Source organism: Tiliqua scincoides, chromosome 8, assembly GCF_035046505.1.
Source record: "Tiliqua scincoides isolate rTilSci1 chromosome 8, rTilSci1.hap2, whole genome shotgun sequence".
NCBI classification, from domain to species: Eukaryota; Metazoa; Chordata; class Lepidosauria; order Squamata; family Scincidae; genus Tiliqua; species Tiliqua scincoides.
The window spans coordinates 40685555-40707917 of NC_089828.1; the positions used below are offsets into that span (position 1 = coordinate 40685555).

Here is a 22363-nt window from a genome sequence, read left to right on the forward strand (position 1 = left end):
GGCCCCATTTGGGGCAGAGGAGGTAGGAATAAACTCTGGGTTGCTCTGGGGATTTCTGGGTGCCAAGATTAGGGTAAACTAAGTTCCAGCTAATGTGGTAGTGACCAATACAGGAGGGTTAAGCATAATTTTTAAACTTTAGAAGTCCCCGTGTCCCACAGAGACTTTTGAGGCCTCCTCTCTCAAGCATTTATACCAGAACTTTATTTCCTTTCACCCTTGGTTATTCTACTACTCATCCATTACTATGAGTAACATTTGCAGCATGTCGTTTCTCCAAGGCAGTGTACAAGGTCTGTAATAGCCCTGAAAAATCCCCATATTCTCTTTTATATGGCTCCAAAGCTGTTGGCTGAAAGAGTTCACAGAATGAAAGCTCTAGGGGATGCCTATACTTTTTCTCCTTTGAGCCTAGCCAAATCCTCAGTCCAAACATCTATGAAGAAGCAGGGGGAAGCCCTGCTAGTTGAGACTGGATCATGGAAGAAAGAGCTTCCTGAGCCAGAATTTTTAAGATGATGATGGGCAACAGTGAAGCCTTGCCACCCAAGTCCTGGCACAAAGGACATGAGTCACCTGACATGCAATGTCTTGCAAAATGAAATTTGTGCCAATACAGCCCTGGATCATTAGCTTGCACCCATGATCTGTGTCAGATCTGGAAGTCCTCAAGCAAGTAGAAATGGCTCCTCTATTCCCCTGAAAACCCCTCCACTTTTCTCATCCTGGAGTCTTCCAGGTTTCAGGCAAGCTGCAGCAGTTATTATGAGTGGCTGAAATTAGATCTCATGCTCTTCTTGTTGGCATCAAGTGAATTTTTGTTTCTTGATGTTCTAAGTTCCCTCTCAGTTTCACCACAGCTCTTTGTTCACAAGTATCTTTGCTCACTGTGCCTACATAAGGCCACTGACCAACCAAACACATTTAATTTTTTTCTCTCCCAATAAGCATGTCCAAAAGCATTCATAGCTAGCTGCCCATGCTTTCTTAGTGAAAATTAAACTGGATTTAAGCAGTGGCTGGGATACATATACTTGCATCCACTGAATGACAATATCCATATTAAAAATCAAACCTGATAGATTACTGCAGGACTTCTCATTGAAGCTGCTTGGGCGAGCTCTCAGGGTAGCCATGGTCACCTGCTTCTCAGGGCCAAACTATTTCCATGTGTAATCACTCTAAATTCCAAAAACTGCATTCAGTGCAGAAGGCCCCTGCATCACATATGGACATGTGGCATCCTCTAGTGGAAGTTTTACGCTCCTTAGTTTCTCGCTCAGCACCTGTTGAAGGCGACAGAGATGCACTCCTGCAGCATCTCCCGTTAACAGCTCTGGCCCCGGGATTACACCATGGAGAGGCACTCTACCCATTACAGAACTGGCACATACTATCCATAAAAGATAGTGGGCATAGTTCTCCCTTCCCTCACAGAACCACCCTGAGAGGGAGGAAAAGCTGAGAGATGGTGACTGGCCCAGCATCACCCAGTAAGCACTGTGGCTGAGCAGAAATCTAAATGCAGGATGCCACAATCTGAAGTTAGACGTTACATCCACAACCCTATGTGCAAGCCAGGAGACAATGCAATGTCTGTGCTGGGAGGCAGCCTTCGGTAGCCACACTCACAAAACAGGCACTACAGCTCCTGTTCCCCTTACAGATGACACATCAATTTCCTATAGCAATGAGCTTTGCAGAAAAGCAGGAATGTGAGCAGGAAAGAGACAACATAGCTTTTTCTATAGCCCATGTAGTTTTCAGCAAACAAAAATACAGCTTCTAACCATTCCTGGACACCAGAACTTTTAAAAAAAAACAACACCACAGTATTTGAAACTGAAAATGCCAGGGTCTTTAAGGCTAAAGGGTAGATTGGTCTCTCAACACAAGGCTCTTCTAAGGACAAATGTTAACCAAGGCCTATTGTTTCCTCTCCCTCACTTTGCAGCTTCTGCAGCATACCACCATCATATTTTTCCACTTTGCTAAATTAGAGACACATTAAAATACAAAACCTCTCCAAAATTGCTTCCCCCCTAAAAGAAACAAGAAAAAGAGGCAAGATTCAGCTCAATCTGTAAAAAAGTTTTTATTCTTTTACAGTCAAGGGCAGACTCTGCTGTACAACCAATTGGTATCATGTTACAAGTGTATATGGCTTTACTACTAGTTTCAAGGGAAGGAAGGGAATAACCCCAAGCAAAACATCCTTTGAACATGGAAATAATGGGATCACTCCTTTGGACAGACCAATGCCAAACCTGGAAGAATTCCAGGATGAGAGGTTTGCCCCAAAGTGCATCTGGATACAACTGAAAACTGACTCCTGGAGACCACTTGATGCCTGCCTCAAACACTCCAGGGACTTTCCATCTAACAGAAAGTTCGAACACAATAAGAATCATCACACTAATGAGTTAAATACACTGCCAAGAGCTGTCCTCTCAAAATGGATCTCAATGCAAAAGACAGCAAAGTGTTCCTCCTGCAAAGCACACACTTCTGTTTCTTGTGTAGCTACTCCTAGCATGAAGGCACATACAGTAGCAGAAAAGCCCCTTCTGGACAGCATATCCACACAAGGATTCTCAGAATCCCACTTAGGACAGAGAGCAGCAGCTACTGAGAAGCTCAACAGGCAGGCATCAAAAGAGTGAACTTTTGATAAAATCTTAAATGCAGACTGAAATGTTAAACGCTGTTTACATTTCAAAATGCTAGAAGGCATTTTGCTATATTATTGAACACTGAGGGCATAGAATTCCCTTTACCAAATATGAGACTGACACAAATACAAGGGATTGTATTAACTTCTGATAATATACAACTGAAAGCAAGACCTTTAACTATTTTGCCCAGAGCTTCAGTATCCATGACCCTTTGCAGTCAATGTGGCACTGAAGAAACCAAGGTAATATGAAGGAAAGTGTGTCAGGATCAGAGGTGTCAGCACAGGCCACAGCTGGGGTTCAGCACCCAACACTGCAATTTTTATCCAACAAGAGCAAAAAGTTTGCTTGTTTTAAAGAATCTCGAGCTGCACTTTCTCTGGGCTTTAGAGGTACCAAATTCCCCCACTCACAATGCACACAAGCAAGCCAAAGAGGTTCTTTGCTATTGGAAAAAAAAGGATGTCCTAGAATTCTGGCAAAAAGGCAACTCTCATTCACAGGCATGTATCCTCCTCATCCTGAATTTCAACATAAAAAGAGCAACTGAACCCAGCCCACTGGCTCTGCTATTAGTAAAAGTCCCAGGCAACACTTGCTGCCGCTGGCTCTAACCCTCCAACCACACTCTGAAGAAGAGAAATATATACCCTGGAATTTGTATGTGCTGATTTCGGCAGTTGGATCCAAAATGGCAGTGGGCAGTAACCTGCTTCAGAGGGATGGGGTCTCTCTGACATCATGCTGAATTCTGAAGCTGAGCCTCTGAAGCTCAAACAGCTCTGTGTGGAACATGTGAGAGTCTGAGTTACTGCCTCTCTTTCAACCTCAGCTCTACACTGTGCTCCATAATTGAGCTGCTGCAGCCACCCTTTACCAGCACTTTCCCACACCTTCCAGCCCAAGGGAGAACCACTGCTATTCCCCCCCCCCCAAAGTCTCTTAACCACCTTTGCTCTTTTCTGTGAGTAACAAGTATACACAAATCATGCTTACCAGGGGAAAAGGGTCTTCGCCATGGCATGTGAGGCACATGGACTGTTGACCGATTAATATGTTGGACACATTCTAATAGAAGAAACCTCAGAAACTTTTTCATTTTGTAAAGGAGAGACAGATAATAAAGTATGGCTACTGAAATCAGGAGAGAATTTCATAAGGAAGCTGCCACAATAGGAAATGAGTAGGGATCTTAAAAGAGTGTAGACCGAGTACAGATAAGTGAGTTAAGAGATCTAAAAGAGTAAGTTTATAATGAAGAGAAGATCAGATGGCTATTTGCAGCCTTGGCAAGACGTGGGCCTCTTTGAACCAAAGATGACAACAGCAGCTGTCACAAGCCAAGCCCAGAGGTCATTTGCTCTGCACAGAGAAAAGAACCTTTGCCGGGCTGAAGGAGAACTACAACGCTGGTTCCTCAAAGAAAAGCTACACAAATTCAATCTTGGAGCACATTAAAGACCAAGACATTTGAGCTATAATCCTAGACACACTTACCTGGGGGTGAGCCCCATTGAAATAAATTACTTTTGAGAAGACATGCATAGGATTGCAGCCTAATAGTAGTACAAACTGCAGTGGGCAACAGCTTCAATCATCAGACAAGTGGAACTTCTGCTGCCAGAGACTGACGCACAGTTGAAGAATATGGTTGCCTCAAGCTCCAAGGCAAGTCCAAAGACAGAGTCTCCCCACTTTGCCCAAGATACAGCCAAGCTCATCAGAAGCTCATCCTCATTGGAGACAGAGTAGGCAGAACTCCAAAACAAAGAATACCTCTAGGACAGTGTCAGCACCAGTCAATGAACACAGGACTACAGCAGCCCTGGATGCTTAAGGGCTTAACACTGCTCCCATCTTTTTGCATCTCAACAGTAGATCCACAGTTTATCTTTGAATCCCAGAAGCAGGATCCCTCAACTGATGGAAGGAGCCAAAACAGTTATACAAACTCTTCCCCTAAAGAACAACTCAAACCAAGAACCCCACAATTCTTAGTTTACCATCTAGTTTTTGTGACACAAAGTATATAAGTAAAATCTTCCACAGGTCTAGGCATCCAAAGCAGTGTGGGGCATGCAGGTAGATCACTTCATGGAAACAAACAGCTGGACATTATAACTAATAAAGTGAAAGTACCTTATTTCTCATACACACACCCCAGTTTGAGGGCACTATTTCTTCCTTTAGGCACCTTTCACTGCATACACCCCAGATATACCATGAGTTATGCTACATGAAGACTTCCCCTAGCATTTAGAAAACCACCCTTGGTCCCAGAAACTCTGACATGCAAGAGAATGAATCCTGATTAAACATCATTGAAATCAGACAGGCTATGACTAACTCGTCCTATTAAGCTTAAATGAAGCTTAGTCATGACAAGCTTTCTCAGGATACCACTCCCTGTCCAGCTCAGCCAGTACTCTCAGAAGCAAGATGCAGCACCAAGGGAAGCCAGTCACATAGGATACTGCCTCAGCACAGATAAGCCTCAGCTTATGGGTAGGACAGCAGACACTGTCCTGGAGTGACTTACCTAGGAAGGAGATGAACACACTCCTTCCCAGATTACATTCCTATACTCATCTTCAATGCTAGTTGGACAACAGTCTTTACCCCTTCAGAAGCACTGCAACTGAGTTACAGCCAATGCTGGAAAAATGCTTTTCATTTCAATTTGGTCAGAATTACTTTGTCAAGAGAGGAACCACTCCAGAATTCTCAGATCCTCATGAAATGGAGCACCTCTACCGATAAAGGAAAAGAAAGTGACCCCTGCCAAGAGAGGCAGAAACCAAAGTCCATACAAGAAATATAAGTGCACAGTTCATTTTAAGATGGGCAGACTACAAGCCCCAAGCATGCAATGTCCTAATCCACTGTGCAGGGCAAGGCAGGAACACTGCATGATGGAATGCACAGTTGTGGAAGCAGCCATACCAGTGATTAAATAAGGAGTCTATGCCATTAAATCTTCTGCCCTTGGAATGCCATTTAGAGAGGCTCAATAGTCGGGGGTGGGGAGGGGAGACACAGCACATCCAGCACTGAAAGCCATGCCTGGGGAAGCTCCACTCACATCTTCCTAATTCCTCCCCACTTCCACAAGTATACTTGGAGGAACAGTGCTAGTGGATTCCACAGTCTCCTTCTCCACCCTGCAACTTCTCTAGTTCAATGGAGCGCACCAGCTCTTGCACAAACTTCATTTCCGAGGCCACCTGCTTGGCCAGGGCCTCGTAGCGGTTCTCCAGCTTCCTGTAACGCCGCTTCAGCCCATTGGCTGCTAACGTAGTGCTCTTGGTCTCCTCCTGGGTCTGCCGCTTGAGGGCCTCTGTCTTGGTCATGTCCTGCCGGATCTGTCGGAGGTCCTGGCTAATGGCCTCATTCTCCTCTTTGTACCACAACTCCTTCTCCTCGTAGATGGAGCGCAGAGCCTCAATGTCCTCACGGAAGGACTTCTTGCTCCGCTGCAGCTCTCGCAGGCTCTCCTCGGCTGCTGCCACCTCCTCCATGACCTTGGAGAAGCGTTCAAAGTTGATGTAGGTGTTGTTGGGAGGCATGCTTGAGTGGGATTTGATGGTGTACTCCTTGAGCCGTGTTGTCTTGAGGCGCCGCCGCTCTGGTTTCTTGCCATTGTCTTCATTGCGAACATTGCGTCTTTTGATCACCTACAAGGAAAGAAAGAGGGAGAATTTCAGAAAAGTGACACAGTCCTCACACATCTCTGCCCTCATTTCCTTGAGCTTTCAAACATTTTTCTGGAGAATTGTGGGGTTCAATGGAAGATTGTCAGGTTCTCTCAGTGAGAAGATCATATACGATGGACAAGCTTCCCTGAAAAGTAGCTTGCTCCTTATAGCTGATTTCACCCTGCAACTTGCAGCCACAGGACAGTGTTATAATTCTAGTATGCATTTCTATGTTGTCTGGGGAGTTACAGGATGGATCAGCAAGTCTGGTGAGTAACATGTGAGCTGAATGTATGTTACTATTCCCAGAATTTTTATAACAAGCTAGGTTATAATGCACAAGGGTTCCTTGGTGGAGGAAGACACTATGAACACAATTCCTTGGAGGTAAAAAGTTTGAAAACCAGCACCTTAGCTCCTCTATTCCACTGAGGTCCTGTTCCTTCTCTTCCTGGGGAACACAAGGTCAGAGAACCAGGACCGTTCTATGCAACAGAAGGAGGTGGTAGAATAGGCTGTCCATCCATCCCCTCACAAAGTGGAGGGATACCATGTGTTGAATGTCCTCCACATGAAAATGATCAATGAAAGAAGAGAACCAGCAGAGCATGAAGAAAGATTCTAACTCAGACTGCTCCTTGCTGTACTAGTTTTCTTCTTGTGGGGAGTGTTTTGACATAGGAAAAGAAAAAAGATTCTTCATTTGCTCTTTGGAGAAATTTAATCTGTGCTGCCACATACGTAGACAAGGTTGCAGAAGGTAGGCAATGTGCAGCCTCTCAGTGCTCAACAGTCCTCTCCAATTACCCTCAAATAAAAACAAAGAAGTGAGAAATCAAGTGGGAAAGGGGTTTGTCAAAGGTATAGATGTACTAGAATGTACCAAAATGTCAGCTGGTCAATTCAGAGCTAGGCGGGAGTTGGCAGGACAAGCTCTAGTCACATCAGCTGTCCTATTATGTGGAAGCAGCATAATCTAGCTGTGGAGACTGTGAGCAAGAAAAGGAGAACTTTCCCCTTGTGAAAAAAACATGTGGTTTGTACCTTGATCCAGGGGTGCTCCAAACTCTGGTCAATTGTCATTCGTTTCCTGAAAAAGAAGGAGCAAACATCAGCTCAGATTTTATAAGGCCTTCTCTTGAGGTGCAACCACAGGATGGGGCACAATTCAACCAGATGTTGTCCTGAGCAAGCTCCACTGAAACTAACAGTAGATGCACAAGGGCAATCCAATTGTTTCAATGGGGATTGTGCACTGAGAACTTCATGCCACAAGCAGCCTCCTCTGCAAAACCTCTGTAAATCCTTAAGAGATGAAATGGCTTCCAGCGGCCACCATCTGAACAGGATATACCATGGTCAATCTTGATCATCATGACCATTCATCATAACTGTTCCCAACCCCACCACCCTAGTGTCATACTTGGGATCCTTGACAAGCAGGCGCCGAATGAAGTCCTTGGCCAGTTCACTGGTATTGCTGAAGTACTCCTCATCAAAGTCATAGTTCACAGCAGAGATATTGGTCAAGGTCTCCTGCTTTGTCTCACCCAAGAACGGCGAAGCACCACTTAAGCTGCAGGACAAATACAGCAACATCACAGTTAGTGTCCACCACTCTTGCATCCAGGCTGTCCAGCTCACTGCAATCTATTATGTGTGGCAAAATTATAATCATGGATTGGAGCAAGTCTATTGATTAGGTTTATTATATGGGGAATCTGCTAGTCTGCTACAAAGCTATACTGGTTCAACTATTTCAGGGATAATTCTAAACCCCAAATTCCATCTTGGAGTGATAAGCAATTGACTCCATTAAAGCTCTTTCAACTCATGGGGAAGAGAGGGCACCTCCCTAAGCATGCTTCATCCACCACTTTGAGATTCAAACTTTCTCACATTGCTCTGCAACATCAATGTGCCTGAATCCATCACTACAGGAAGTAACTAGATCAAGATTTCTTTGTGCAAAGCTATATTTAAGTTGCACCATCTTAACTTCTGGAAATTGGGAGCTTCTTTCTGCACCAAAAAAGGAGCTGAACTCTATGCTGCCCCACTGGTCAAGATGCCCATCAAGTTTAGGGTGCAGAAATTACAGTGATTGAGACTAGTGCATCTCCCCCTGACTCATCTACTTTAAGATCCCAATTCACAATCACACTATAGCCTCTGCTTTGTTTCTTTGCAGACTTCAAGCGCCTACTAGCTGGGTCCCAAAGCTACCATGGCACAGAAGCAGCTAGAGACATTGATACTGAATATTGAAAGATACTGAAAGTTTTTAGTTGACTGAGATGGAAAAATCAAAATACCACCCCCTCTACATACACAACAAATTTGACAGGTAGCACACACTTCTGCTAGGAAATCCTCCAGTTGAATCCACCCTGTTGAAATGAACAAGAACTGCTCACAGGTACCACCCAGTTGGAATTCGATCTCAGCAGCCCGTTATCCAAAGAGCACTGGCTATTTGAAAGCAATATGGTGGTGAGGAAAGAAGAAGGGGAAAGGAGTTTTGTTATCCTTTTTTAAATGCCTCTTAGGCATTGCAGAGCTTGAAGCCAGAGCTCTGTGGGCAATGCACCAATTTCTCCTTCATGCATTGCCACAGTTCAGAGGTGGGAAGTGGGGGTGCCAGCACAGTGCAGACTCTTTCCAATTCTGGAAGCCAGAAGATTCTGGGAAACAGGCAGGCACTGTATGGTGCCTTAGTATCTAAGCCACTTGCACCATACACTGGGGATGAGGTTTCAAGCAATCACCCCTCAGCTTCTGTTCCTGCACAGAACGTCCTCCTATCAGCAACCAGTTGATCCCAAACAGCTGGTTCCGCTTCACTGCTTCTTGCAGAACCAGTGCCCTTCCCCCATCTGAGATGCTCCTCTCTGCTACTAGAAAGTTTCACCTCTGGGCTGGAATCCAAGACTTATCCGGCCTCCAATATCCTGCTCTGCCCTTCAACCACAGGAGCGGCAGCTATGGTCTCCTTTCACAGCACCAAACTTCACCCAGAGTTGTCTATTCTGTACCTGCAGTATTAGCAGCCAGTGGCACCCGAGCCTTTCTTCATATAGATACTGAGCTCCTGATCTAGTGTGGGAGAGAAGCTCTCTACAAGCAAGCCCCAACACAAGCAAGCACCACCCTTCCTCTACCCCAAGTTCTCCAAACCCTGGCCCGCAGACCAAAACTGGCACTCTGGAGGCTTTTATTTGGCACGCATGGTTCCTGAACCTCTCCAAACTAAAAATAGCTCAAAAGACACACTTTGGGTATATCCCTCATTCAGCCTCATTCCCTCATTATATTCAGAGGTGCTGAATATAATGCAATGTAATGGAAAGAAATTATTCCATTACATTATGTTCAGCACCTCTAGTGGCTGAAGGAGATACAAACCAATGCTAGGAGGCCCGGAATAATAAATAAGAGTTAATGTCTATAATAAACTTATATGGAGCAGAAAATAAGACAATAGACAAAGGTTTGTGATTTGTGCTGTAGGTTGCCTGATGCTTTTTCAAAATCCTTCCTCCCTCTTCCTGTGCAAGTCAATTTTGCCCTCTGCTCCCCTCCTTCTTCCACCCCCACCCATTTACTATATTCACTCAAACACTCAGCACACTAGTTCTCCATGCATGTATAATTTATTTGATTTTTGGCCTTCAACACCGTGTCATACATACGATGTGGCTATTGTACTGAAGTTTGGAAACCCCTGCTCTAACCCACATCAGGTCCAGAGCCACAATGCTTCTCAACATAGGAAAGTGCGCATTTCCATAAAAAGTATTTTATAAACATACTCACAGGATGTACGTGATGACTCCAATGCTCCTAAGGAAAAAATAAAACAAAAAGAAGAGAGGATTAAGCCTTTGGCATTAACAGTCTGTAGGCATGCAGATACCACAGGGGTTCTCCTCTCTGCCCACCAGGAGGCTTGATATTTCAGAAGACAGACTCAGCCAGGGAGTATATCCTGTTTGCTCCCTAGATCCAGCCTCTCTCCTGCCTCTGCCTTTACCAGTCACAGATTAAGGGTCTGGCCTACTATATTAGTTTGACCCAAATTTGTCCAAAAAATTTATTGAAGGTAACATATTCTGTCCTTATAGTGGCCTATAAAGCCACTAGTTCTCTGTATTTGTCTCTTCTAAATTTAAATAAGGGACCCAGTTTTCTAGTAAAGCTAATTTCACTCACCACATGTCAGCCTCCAGGCCTAGCGGTTCATAGTTGACTATTTCAGGAGCTGGGGGGGGGGGAAGGGAAAAAGACATTTCAGTAACAAGGAAGTTTACCTAACACACTTAAGGCTTATCTTTCATTATGCCACGTACTGCTCTCAATGCAGTTCTAGCACAGAGCACTTAGGCCCATGTCCTAACCAACTTTCCAGCACTGGCATAGCTGTTGCAGTGGGACATGTGCTGCATCCTGCAGTTGGGTGGCAGTCACAGAGGCCTCCTCAAAGTAAGGGAATGTTTGTTCCCTTACCTTAGAACTGCATAGCCCTTATGTTGGTGCTGGAAAGTGGGTTAGGAATGCGCCCATAGTTGCACTTCTCCCCCATAACATTGCTGAGTACACCAAAGAAAACTGAACACCGTTTGAGGTATTGGGGAGGGGAATTCCAGAGCCTGGCCACCCAAACTGCTGAATTCCCTCCTCTAGAAGTTAAAGCTGCTCCCTCCTTTTTAGTCATTAGGTGGATGGTGCCTTTAATTTGTTTGGATAAGAAAGATTTCCCCAGACTGCTCTTTTTTAATTCTGCACTGTTTATTTTTTGTCTATTTTTCTGTTTTCATATATGGTATATTTTAAACAATTACGAGCCCCTCTGAGTGTTGTCTTAATTCAAGACATCAGAGAAATGCAAAGAATGATAGCTAGAAGTCCTTTTCAGACATCATGACCAGTTTAAGAGAAACGTGGGGTAGTAAGACAGCAAGAGCACCTTGGCAAGCCCTGCCCTCTCGAGTATGAACACAGCATTTCTCTGCAGCAGCAAACACTGTATCCTGCCCAGTGTTCCAGATCACTGAGATGATCTCTTCCCAGTTATAGCACTTGTCAGTGCAAACAAACACTGCACTTACAAACACACACTGCACTGCACTGCATAAGGAGGCTTGCTAGAGGTTGGTAGAGGGCTTCATGAGTGCACTGGCATGAGGCTTGCTGCTGTACTCTTATTGCCACGCATCCTTAACTTTTCTTTGTGTTGGCTATAATGTATGAAAAGGGCTAGAGAGATCACCACATGGAAACTGCAATGTCAGCAGTGCAAACCTAGGAATAAACACAGTCCCCACCCAATGAGTCAACTGTACTTTCAGAATATTCCCTTCCTTCTCTCCTCCCTCAACCATACCTACAAACTCTGGGGTGCCAAAAATATTTTTGAACTCATTTCCCGCTTCGATCTTGTGAGCAATGCCAAAGTCAATGAGCTTGATCCGAGGGCTTGGTACATTCTTGTCAAGCAGCATGATGTTTTCAGGCTGGAAGGAAGAAAAATGGGAGGCATTTACAGTATATTTGTTTATAGCATCTGCCGTGTAGCCATCAGCTGGGAATCCTTGACTGATCTGTAGTTATCATACTATTGTGTAACTAAGAATACGATAACTGAGTATTCTTTCCCAGCCTTTTCCAGTATACTTCTCAGAACAGAGAAAACAGAACAGCTACTCTATATGTATAGCACATAGATAGTACTGTATGTACATATCTGCTGGTACTCTTTCTATCCTACCAAAAGTCCTTTGCTTTCAAACACAAAGTCTAGTTCACTTCTGTTCTTGTCTTAAAGAAAGTCTTGTAATATCTAAGAACAGATGAGACTGTGCAAACTAAGACCTAGTTTGATTCTCAAGTTGCTTTGTAATGCTATTTTTTAGACTTTGGCTTATCTGCATTGAACTACAACATCCTGATCATGGTGGTGCCTGATCATCCCCGAATTTATCATCTGGGCATTTGACTCAATGCGGGTCCTCTGACCCACATTGAGACCCAATGAGGCCTGACTTGAACCCTCCGAATGCAACCAAACGTTGTGATCACACCCGGAGGGTGTTCTGTGGCCCAGGGAGGCCATGCACAATTGCCCACGGCCTCCCCAGCACTCAGAATGGCTTTAAAAAATATAAAAACCTTCCAGTTTTTACAGGAAAACTGAGAGCAATGTTGTTTTTTTGCCTCTAGAAGGCATTCTGATGCCCACAGAGGCCATGGGTGGTCAAGAGTGGCCTCCCTGGGCTTCAGAACACCCTCCAGACATGACCCGAGCTCTGCTCCGGTCACGTTCACAGGGTCTGGAACACTTGACCCATGGGTTTCATTACTTGTAGTTTTCGGTGTCTGCAGGGGTTCTGAGAACAGAATCCCTGCAGATAACAAGGCATCACCTGTATTGAATATATACAGGTGTGCGTTTTTATATACTATACAAACACAAACAAGTACAACCCCATGTGGTTGCTGGGGCTTGTCAGTTTGACTCAGTCGGGTCACTGCCTCAGTGGCTACACTGGCTGCCAGTTCATTTCCAGACTGAATTCCAAGTGCTAGGTTTAACTTTTAAAGCCCTATGCGGTTCGGGTCCAGGGTATTTGAGGAACCGCCTCCTTCCATACAAGAAAGAGGGACTTCTTGGTGGTGGCTCCCCATCTGGAACTGAAAACAGCTCCCTATTTAAAGTCCTTTCGGCAGGGGCCTAAGACCTTTTTATTTAAAGAAGCCTTTCAGTGCTGACACATGGGGCCATGGCTTTTTATTTTTTTAAAAATTTTTTATTTATTTAAATTTTGGGTTCCAAGTTTTATTGTTTTATTTTTATACATATTTATATATTTTATGTTTTTATATGATTTCTTTTGTAAGCTGCCTTGAGTGCCCTTTACTGGGACAGAAAAGCGGGATATAAATTCTATAAATAAATACAGAGGAGCCCCCATATCCGCTGATCCCCTATCTGCAGTTTCATGTATCGGGTTCGTGGCCCACCTGTGCCCCCTCCCCCAGAAGTGAGGAGAGCTCTGCTCCCCTTGCCTCCAGAAAGTGTTCTGAGCCCTGCAGTGGCGGCATGCATCTGCTCGCAGCCTCTGCGGGCTTCAGAATGGCCATTTGGGCCAAAAAAAGCAACTTCTGGTTTCCTTGGGAAACCAGAAGTGATGTTTTGATTGCCTTATAAGGTGTTCTGAGGCCTGGGGAAGTCCAAGAGGAAACTGGAAATCTTTTTTTGGCCCAAACGGATGTTCTGAAGCCCTAAGTGGCCGAAGGCGGAGGGTAGGGTTAGGAGGGACATCCCCAGTTATCCACAGTTTTGCTTAACCCTGGGAGATAACCAGGGCACACCCATATTTGTTCACACAGTTATTTAACTTCAACAACTCCTTAGGTGTTTTAACTCTCATTTGGCACTCAGATAAGGAAGATGGAGAAAGGAAAAAGTACCACTATGCTATATGAACATTACCAAAGCAGGTCTTGTGCAAGTGCTGCTTCTGTCACCCCAAAAATATATACTGCAAGACACAATGCACATCAATCCACCGGTGTGGGGAATATTTGTAAAAAAAAATCTGCCGCTTTCTGTCAGACCTTTGGGGAGCCAGGTCATCAAAGCAACAATGGCACAAACCACCAATCCCCCAACTAACAGTTCTTTGCATCTCCAATGGTGGGCTGCATGATAAGGATCTCACCTTGAGGTCAAAATGGGCGATGCGTTTGGAGTGCAGGTAATAAACCCCATCCAAGATCTGCTTGAGGAACTGTGTGGCCTCTTCCTCTGTCAGAGACTCCTTCTCAGCCAGGAAGTCAAAGAGCTCTCCGCCAGAGACCAGCTCTAGGATCAGCACAACATCTGTCTTGTTCTCAAAGATGTCATGAAGGGTGATGATGTTGGGGTGCTGGATCTCTCGCAGGATGTTCACCTCCCGTTCAATCTCCTCACGGCTCACCCCACGGCGGCTGGACGACAGGCGCCGTTTCTTGATGAACTTGGCTGCATACTCCAGGCCGCTCTTTTTTTCCCGGCACTTTCGCACAATTGCAAACTGGCCACTGGGTGAGAGAGAAAGAGAGATGTTGACAGATGAACACCTTAACTGTGACTGTCCCTAAAACAAGGGCCAGGAGAGGGTAGAAAACAGCACATAATTTCTTTTTAAAAGACATCAGCTTGGACTGAGTCAGTGCTGTACAAAGAAGAAGGTTTATCTTTCTGGAAGCTGCACAGGACACTATATTTTCACACCCTAACCCTCTTGCATAACCAACTGCCTGGTAGCTTCATATGTTCAACTGCTTACATGTAGGTCGTCACAATAACAAAGATTAGAAACTTGTGCCAGAAGCCAGCATACGGAATCTGAAGTATAAGTAGCCACAGTAACTGGGGTGTGAACCAACGCTATGGGCAACAGCAGAATGGAGATAACAGGTTTCAAGGGGGAGGTCATTTCTGGCTCATCTCATAATTAAAAAGTGACTAGACATCATGGCAGAAATCACTCTCCATATGGCTATTAGAAAAATTGAGCACAGTAATAAATCACAGCTTTGCCATAACTTCCTAGATCAACTCAACCTCCCAAAGCCTTACTCTTCTTAGAATGGGATAATGGTACTATATATAGTTGGATTGCTCAGAACACCTGAAATGCACTTTGCATTCATTTCTCAGGAAACCTTACAATAGCCTTTAGAAGTAGGCCATTATTTTTCCTACAGTTCATATGGGGGGAGTTGGTCAAGAGCACTATTGTTTATTTGAACTAGTGAGCGTGTGGCTGAGATGAATTTGGCCCATTTTGCACCAGTGTTGAGTCAATGAGGCATTGCCAGGTCAGGCTTGGGATATGTCAAATGCAGTGCCAGTATTCTTGCACCATCAGCACAGGGCCCAAATAGTCACAAAACTCTAACAGTCCAGTTCTATCTGTCCACAAGATAAGGACAAAAATGTGACCTCCTCTGAACCTGAAGGATAAGGCAGGCTGTAAATCTACACATCAACATCACCTCAAAACAAAGTTAACTGTATAGCCTATTATTATTACATGTACACTGAACCAACAGAGGGACATTTAACCCCTCTTCCTTTTTGTCTCTGCACATTTTAAAAAAGGGAAACCAAAGCTACCCAAAAGACTGAGCTACAGTTATCCCAGATGGCCTAAACAGAAACCAACCATCAGTCATTGCCCAGGGCAACAATTTGGCAGAGCAGGTTTGTGCCATGGGACCACCCTGGCACCTGTTTTTCAGCACCACAGGATTAGCAGAAACTGAAAGGGGGGCAAGAAGGCCCTTACTATTTGGGGTGAGTAACAGTCATCAGTAAGGAGGAGTTGAAAAAAGTCAAAGGAGCTTTGGAGCAGCAAAGAGAAAAGTAGCCCCAACAAATAACAAGACCAGACAGAACATACAAGCCAAGGCATTCCAAGAAGGTGTTAGCCTAAAGGGGATAATATTTTCTTTGGGAGCCTGTGCTCAAAGTTGATTCTGACTGGCCCAGAACAAACCTAGAAGTTCCCTCTTAAGGCCACTAAGACTGTGACACTCACCTCGGCTCCCTGCCACATTCCTTCCATTCTCATCACTAAAATACATTTCCCAGTTTTATGGTAATTAAATGTAAAGGGCAAACTATTATAGCCATTAAGACAAGGGAATACACACACCCCAAAAATGTGTTCATTGTGTTCACCCCGAAAGTTCTAGATAGTATGTACAAACTGAACCCAAACACAAAAACTGGTTGAGAGAAGGAGTTTTCAGTTAACTCAACCCAAACCAACAAACTCTTGACTACTTTGAATTGAAGCCAACCCCCCTAAACATAACGAACAGAAGCTGGTTCAAAATAAGTCATTCAATAACGAGGTACTCAAGCTTTTAATTGTGTGAATAAGGGCTTGTTCTCCCACTTTTTTTTTAATCCTATTGAAAACTTTAACAAATTCAAACACAGTTTAAATAACCACTTAATTTGAGAAGAGATGCTTATTGTATTCATGTTATAGAGATATAAAAGCAAGCCAAAGAGCTTGATATTAATCTCCATGAAATGTATCTAAACAGCTCCAAAGCGTCTAAACGGGTTACCAAACAGTAATGAGGTCACTAAACCAGTTACTGAATCGCTACTGAACCAGAGTTAAATAATACATGTACCAAAACAAAATATTTAATGGGCCAACTCCCTGGTTCTGGAATCCTCTCATATGGGGAGGACAAATCCTTTTTCATCTGCATGAAAGCCATAGGCACTGAGCCTATAGTGCGTTATTTACATTTTTAAAAGGTGAGGTCATGTCAGCAAGTTTTCCATATAAGGTTACAGCTACAAAAGGAGTTGAACAAAAGCAACAGGACAAGTTTCAATTCCACCACACATCAGCAAAATCTATCTGGTTAGCAATGCTGCTGGTAGAAGTGCGGGGGGGGGGGCAGAGACAGAAGAGATCCAGAAAACAAAGTAAAAGAACAAACAGGCTTTCTTGGTCTGAAGACAATCCTCTTTCAGAAGCTGAAAACATGACGCATTTGAACCTTCAGAGTATATTATGAACAAAGGCTCAGAAATTTAAGGCATATGCTCTTAGATCCCTCTCACTCCCTCTTCCATATTTGAAAGTTTTGACCACAACTTTCAAAGTTTAAAGAAAAGTCACTGCTTTCAACGAAAGGATACACAGAGGTAACTTGGGCAGCAATTCTATACATGCTTTCCTGGAAGTAAGCCCCGCTGAACACTGTGGGACTTACTACTGAGTGCACATGTACAAGATTGAGCTCTAAAGCCCTAGAGTGGAATTTTTTTATTTATATATACCACATTTATCCCCCTGATGGGACCAAAAGATCACCTTGATCTAAAGTACAAAATCACTTTGCAAGGTAGGGTTGAAGTTTTGTGCCTCCATAACTTGGACCCCTTGAATTCAGTTGGACCCTCATCCAAATAAATGTGCCTAGGTCAAGACTGTCAAATGGTAACTCCTTTACACAAAAGGATTTAATAATACCACAATATGGAGTTTAATAATATGTCACTATTAGGAAATGCAGCCTTGGTAAGGATTTTGCACACACCTCCCCCCTCCCCACAAAAGTTGTGACACACATGATAAATGGGGCAAAAACAAAATCCAGTTATCTTGTAACATTTTTTTCACATGCTCCAGGGACTATCTTGCAGGGACTGACAGATCATTATTACTCAGACAGGAAATGTGTCTGAAACAGTTTTAGCAACTGAGACAAGGATCAGGAATGCTACTGTACTTGAAGTTCTGAAGCAATCCTTCCTTGTGAAATTTTAGTAATGAAGTCATAGTAACTTAACTTGCAAGAGAACTGGTCTCCTCAAGATTCTCACATGAACATAGAAATGAATACATAGCCAAAGAGCAACCTGATAGTTCAAGTCAGTGCATGAAATATAGCTGCACCCCCACAACCACTCCCCACTATTCTCTTGTTATCTGAACCCAGCATCTCTCAACCTTCAGAATTTCCATAGCTCTCTCTAGGTCTCTGCTGTCTCCAGGCACTGTGTGACAGATGCATTTATCTAACCAGACCTTTCACTTTCCTTACAAAAGCTGCACACTGTTTTGAACATTCTGTTGCTGACAGTTTCCCAGTTAGGACATTTATGGATAGTCCACAACATCACAGCAAATAAATCAATGACACATGGGGAGCTGTGATGCAAATCCTAAATTTTCCCCTATTGCTGCCTGTTCTTTCACCTTTTGGACCTCTATTACCTCAGAAGCTTCTCTGATACCTCAGCAACCCAATGGGCTACCAAGTCGTCTGGCTGCAGTAGCTATTGTTCTTTTGCTGTTTTGTTGACTTTTTCCTTCTTCCCCCACTGATGGTAAACAAGGAACCTGTGTTTGAGCCACATCATTGAACCATAAAGCTAACCTGAAACCCAGGAGCTGGAAATTCTAGGGACTCAGGTGAACCCCAGTATCCAGTCCCACACAAAGCAGGGATAACAGCTACAAGTTATAAAAAACAGGGTCATTCACCCTCTGCACATTTGCCCAGGTCTGACATTGGGAGCCTTTGGTGTTTCATGGGAGTGCACTGCTTCCTAAAGTGAGTTCAAGGACTAAGAACTTGGATCAGTGGGTGTAGGGGAAGGACTCAAGGAATTTCCCTCAGGTTTTATTTATGGCTTGCATATTAACATCCTTGTCAACACTGGCACCACCTTCCTCCTCCTCTCATTGAAATTATTCATGCCTTGTTTTTACCCTTGCATTTCTCTCTATTGCTTTGATCTTTGCCAGACGCTTAATACAGTTCTTGTATTTCTACTGTATCACCTGCCTGGTCTCAGTTCACTTGGGCAAGGAGTGAGTTATCACAACTCCAAGACCGCCCACATTCTACTACTGCCTATTTTGATGAGGACCCCTGGAATTTGGGTCTGCTTGTTGATCTGAGAGAGAGAGGTTTTCCCAAGGTCGCCTCCTTCTGTCTGAGTATTTCAGCTTTGGACAACAAGTGGTTGTGACAACTACCATTTTTCTAATTCATTCCCAAAGGGGGGAAAATGCGGGTTCAGTACCATCTTGCCTTATATCTACCTTTACAGGAACTCAAGCAGTAGCCTGTTTTAACCCATATATTTTACACACACAGCTTCTTACATCATCTAAAAACATACTGGTTAAGAGGCACGAATTATAGCCTGGAAATTTTTCTTAAAAGGGAAGTTACAGACAGCTAACAGTTGCAAAAGGTTTTCTGAAGAAGATTTGCCCATTCATGTTGAATGCCCAGCAACCCACAGTTTCAGGGCAGGGCTTTTCACAAAAAGATGTACACAAAGCTAGCCACAAACCGTGCTCCACAGGCTCACCTTCCCAGTTCCTCCTCCATTTCATAGTGGTCCTCCACATTTTCCTGGCGAAAACTAGACATGGTTTCCACGAGAAAAGAATTTGGTCCACTTCTCAGGTTCTGATATTCCTTGCACCAAAATCAACAGCCAGAACCAAGGCTGCATTCAACATTAAAGAAAGTGACAAATATATCAGTGTGAAGAAAAGTAGATCTGCGAGATTGGAATGGAGCAAGCCAACAACCATTGTAATCCCCCCATTTGTGGGGTTTTTGCCCATTCACATCTTTCCCCCTCCATGCCACTGCTGCTGGACTGTAAACTGGACTTTTTAAAGTCTGTAAACTTCCTTGGTTCGTCTGGGACTGAGAGGTGGAATATCAACTACGTAAATATATATATATATATATTCCAGCCCCACCTTCTAAGAGCCCTACCTGCTCACACACTTCCATGGTAGCAAAAGGCCCATGGCCCACCTCCTCAGCCCTCACACACTCCCTGTCATAAGCCAACACCCATTTCACAGCCTAGACACACATTTCTCTCACAGCCTACCTCTTTACACTCAAACCACCCCACCTCCCAAATTTCTTATCACTGCCCCAAGTGGAAGCCAATCTCAACTAGGATTTCCACCCCCCAATCAATCCAGCACCCACTTCCTCCTAGCTCCCACCCATTCCCACCACACCCCTGGCCTATTTAGGCACCTTTCCCTCCTGGTACCCTGCATCCCCTTTCCAGATCCCCACTTCTCTTCCTTCAATTTAAAACTGCACCCCCACCAAACAAAAACTCTCCTATCTTCACACACAACCACCCTGCCCCAAGAAAACCTACACTTTCTGGTACTACCTTTCCTAAGACTAGAATCCATGACCCATTGGGGGGGCCCTAAGAAAGGCAGTCTCAGAGCACAGCATCTGGATTTGTATCTGCTCAAGCCCAGGGACATGTGGTGGGTGGAGGAGCAGGGGAGGCGGGTGGAGGCAGAGCCTCCCCGCCAGAGTGCTTCGAAAAGCACCACGCCGTGTGAAGCACCCAAGCACCCACAACCCACGCACAAAGTGCTTTTCGAAGCACTGCGGCGGGGAGGCTCTGCCTCCACCTGCTTCCCCTGCTCTCTGGGCACGTGTAACAACCTCCCTTCACAGGCTCTGCTCTTGCATATCCCACATGCATCAGACTTTCTTCCCCACCCCCCACTTGCTGACCTCATTCCTCCTTCACAGCCCCCATGCTGTCCTCACAGTCCTGCCCTCAACCCCCCCACCCCTACACCTCCCTCCCACCCCACAGCCCACTCCTCCCCCTCTTCAGCCCCCCAAACCTTCCCCACAACCTCACATCCCACCCCACTGCAGAGGTCCGTCCAGCCAGCCAGCGCCAGCCAGCCAGGTCTCCTCCTCACCCCACACACAAAAGCCACCGCCCTTCCCAAGCCCCACTTCCTCCTCCCCCCCAGCAGCCACCCCCTCCCAGGCGCGCAACTCCCCCCTCCCTTCTACCCACCCACGGGGGGGGGGTGAGAATGAGAGAGAGACCGCCACCGTCACCCGCATTCCAGCACTCGCTTCTCTCAGAACCAGCATGCCTCCCATTGGCTAAGGCGCGGGCTGACGTCACCACCGCTTCACCAGCTGCAAGGGCACCGCCTTACCCTGACGTCAGCATTCCATCCCACTCTTTCTTGTCTTCTTTAAGGGTGCTGTCCAAAGCTCAGCTCTGGGGAGTGAGCCCTGCCCTGCTGGTTCAGGGCCAAGGGGCCCATCTAGTCCAGCTTCCTGCACCTCACAGTGGCCCACCAGATGTCTTGGGGAGCCCACAAAACAACAAGAGACCTGCATCGGGGTGCCACTCCCAAGCAACTGGCATTCTGAGGTAGGGCCTACTTCTAAAACCAGGAAGTTGCACATGCCCATTGTGGCTTGTAATCTGTCATGAACTTTTCCTCCAGAAATCTGTCCAATTCATTTTTAAAGGCATCTAGGCCAGATGCCATCACCACATCCTGAGGCAAGGAGTTCTAAAGACTAACTACACACTGTTTAAAGAAATATTTTCTTTTGTCTGTCCTAACTCTCCTGACACTCAATTTTAGTGGGTGTTCCCTGGTTCTGGGGTTGAGTGAGAGAGAAAAGATCATCTCTCCATCCACTCTATCCATCCCCTGCCATTTTCAACCACTGTGCCATGGCACATTAGTGTGCCGTGGGAGTTTAGAGGAAGGTCATATATATTAATAAGGCCATTAGGGATGTGAGGCCCCCATCGGCAGCATGTGTTGCCTTACCAATTGTCAAAAAACTGGCAGTGTGCCTTTACAATTTTAGCACCTTTTCAGTGTGCCTTGAAATTAAAAAGGTTGAAAATTACTTCTCTATCCACTCCATCCATATCCTGCATTATTTTGCAAATCATGTCCCCACTCAGGTGCCTTTTTTCTAGACTGCCTCCAAACATCTGCCCCAGAAGGTGGCAGACTTTCCATCTTCAGAGGTCTTTAAGCAGAGGCTGGGTAGCCAGTTATCAAGGATGGGGTAGCTGTGGATAGTCTGCCTTGGCAGGAGGTTGAACTTGATGATCTAATGCAGGGGTGTCAAACTCATTTCATACCTAGGGTCAAATGGCATTCATGCCTGCTGAGGGCCGGAAGGGATGTCATTATGCAGCAAGTAATGTCATTAAACAGGTCATAACCAAAAATAAGCACTTCTCACTTAGAAATTCATTAGCTGCAAATGACAGAAGAGAAAACATGCAAATCTTTAGCATATTTCAAGATATGGGAGAGCCCAATTTTCATGCAGGGTGCCCTTACAGCAGTAACACCTCAGCACTACTCAGCAGCTGAGAGCCTGAGGGCCAGATAGAAAGCTTCGGTGGGCTGCATCTGGCCTCTGGGCCTTATGTTTGACACCCCTGGTCTAATGGGTCCCTTGTATGAGACTCTGATTCAAAGCCCATGAGAGGGGAATTAAGGGGTTAATTTGTACCTGGGTCCAGGGTCAAAAAGGGGGCCCCAGGAGCCAAAGGAAGGGGCCCAGAAATTTCCTGGCTCTTACATTTTCCAATCTCACCACCCACGTGGGATGCTGGGT

General features: G+C 45.0%; 1 protein-coding gene across 1 annotated transcript; it reads right to left on the minus strand.

Moving 5' to 3' along the window:
* Positions 1-2114: 2114 nt before the first annotated feature.
* DAPK3 (death associated protein kinase 3) lies at positions 2115-20821 on the minus strand. Its single transcript, XM_066635649.1, has 9 exons — positions 20775-20821; positions 19278-19418; positions 14092-14452; positions 11754-11883; positions 10583-10631; positions 10187-10213; positions 7794-7946; positions 7415-7460; positions 2115-6349 (listed from the first exon to the last, which is right to left on the minus strand). Exons 2-9 carry the CDS (start codon positions 19337-19339, stop codon positions 5807-5809), a joined length of 1371 nt encoding a protein of 456 aa, XP_066491746.1. The 5' UTR covers positions 19340-19418; positions 20775-20821; the 3' UTR covers positions 2115-5806.
* Positions 20822-22363: the final 1542 nt, after the last annotated feature.

Coding starts and splice junctions, on each gene's coding strand:
- DAPK3 (XM_066635649.1), bottom strand. CDS start 19,339: ATGTCTAGTTTTCGCCAGGAAAATGTGGAGGACCACTATGAAATGGAG. Junction 7,947..10,186: donor GGAGTCATCACGTACATCCT/GTGAGTATGTTT, acceptor TTTGTCCTGCAG/CTTAAGTGGTGCTTCGCCGT. Junction 6,350..7,414: donor TGGAGCACCCCTGGATCAAG/GTACAAACCACA, acceptor CTTTCCTTGTAG/GTGATCAAAAGACGCAATGT.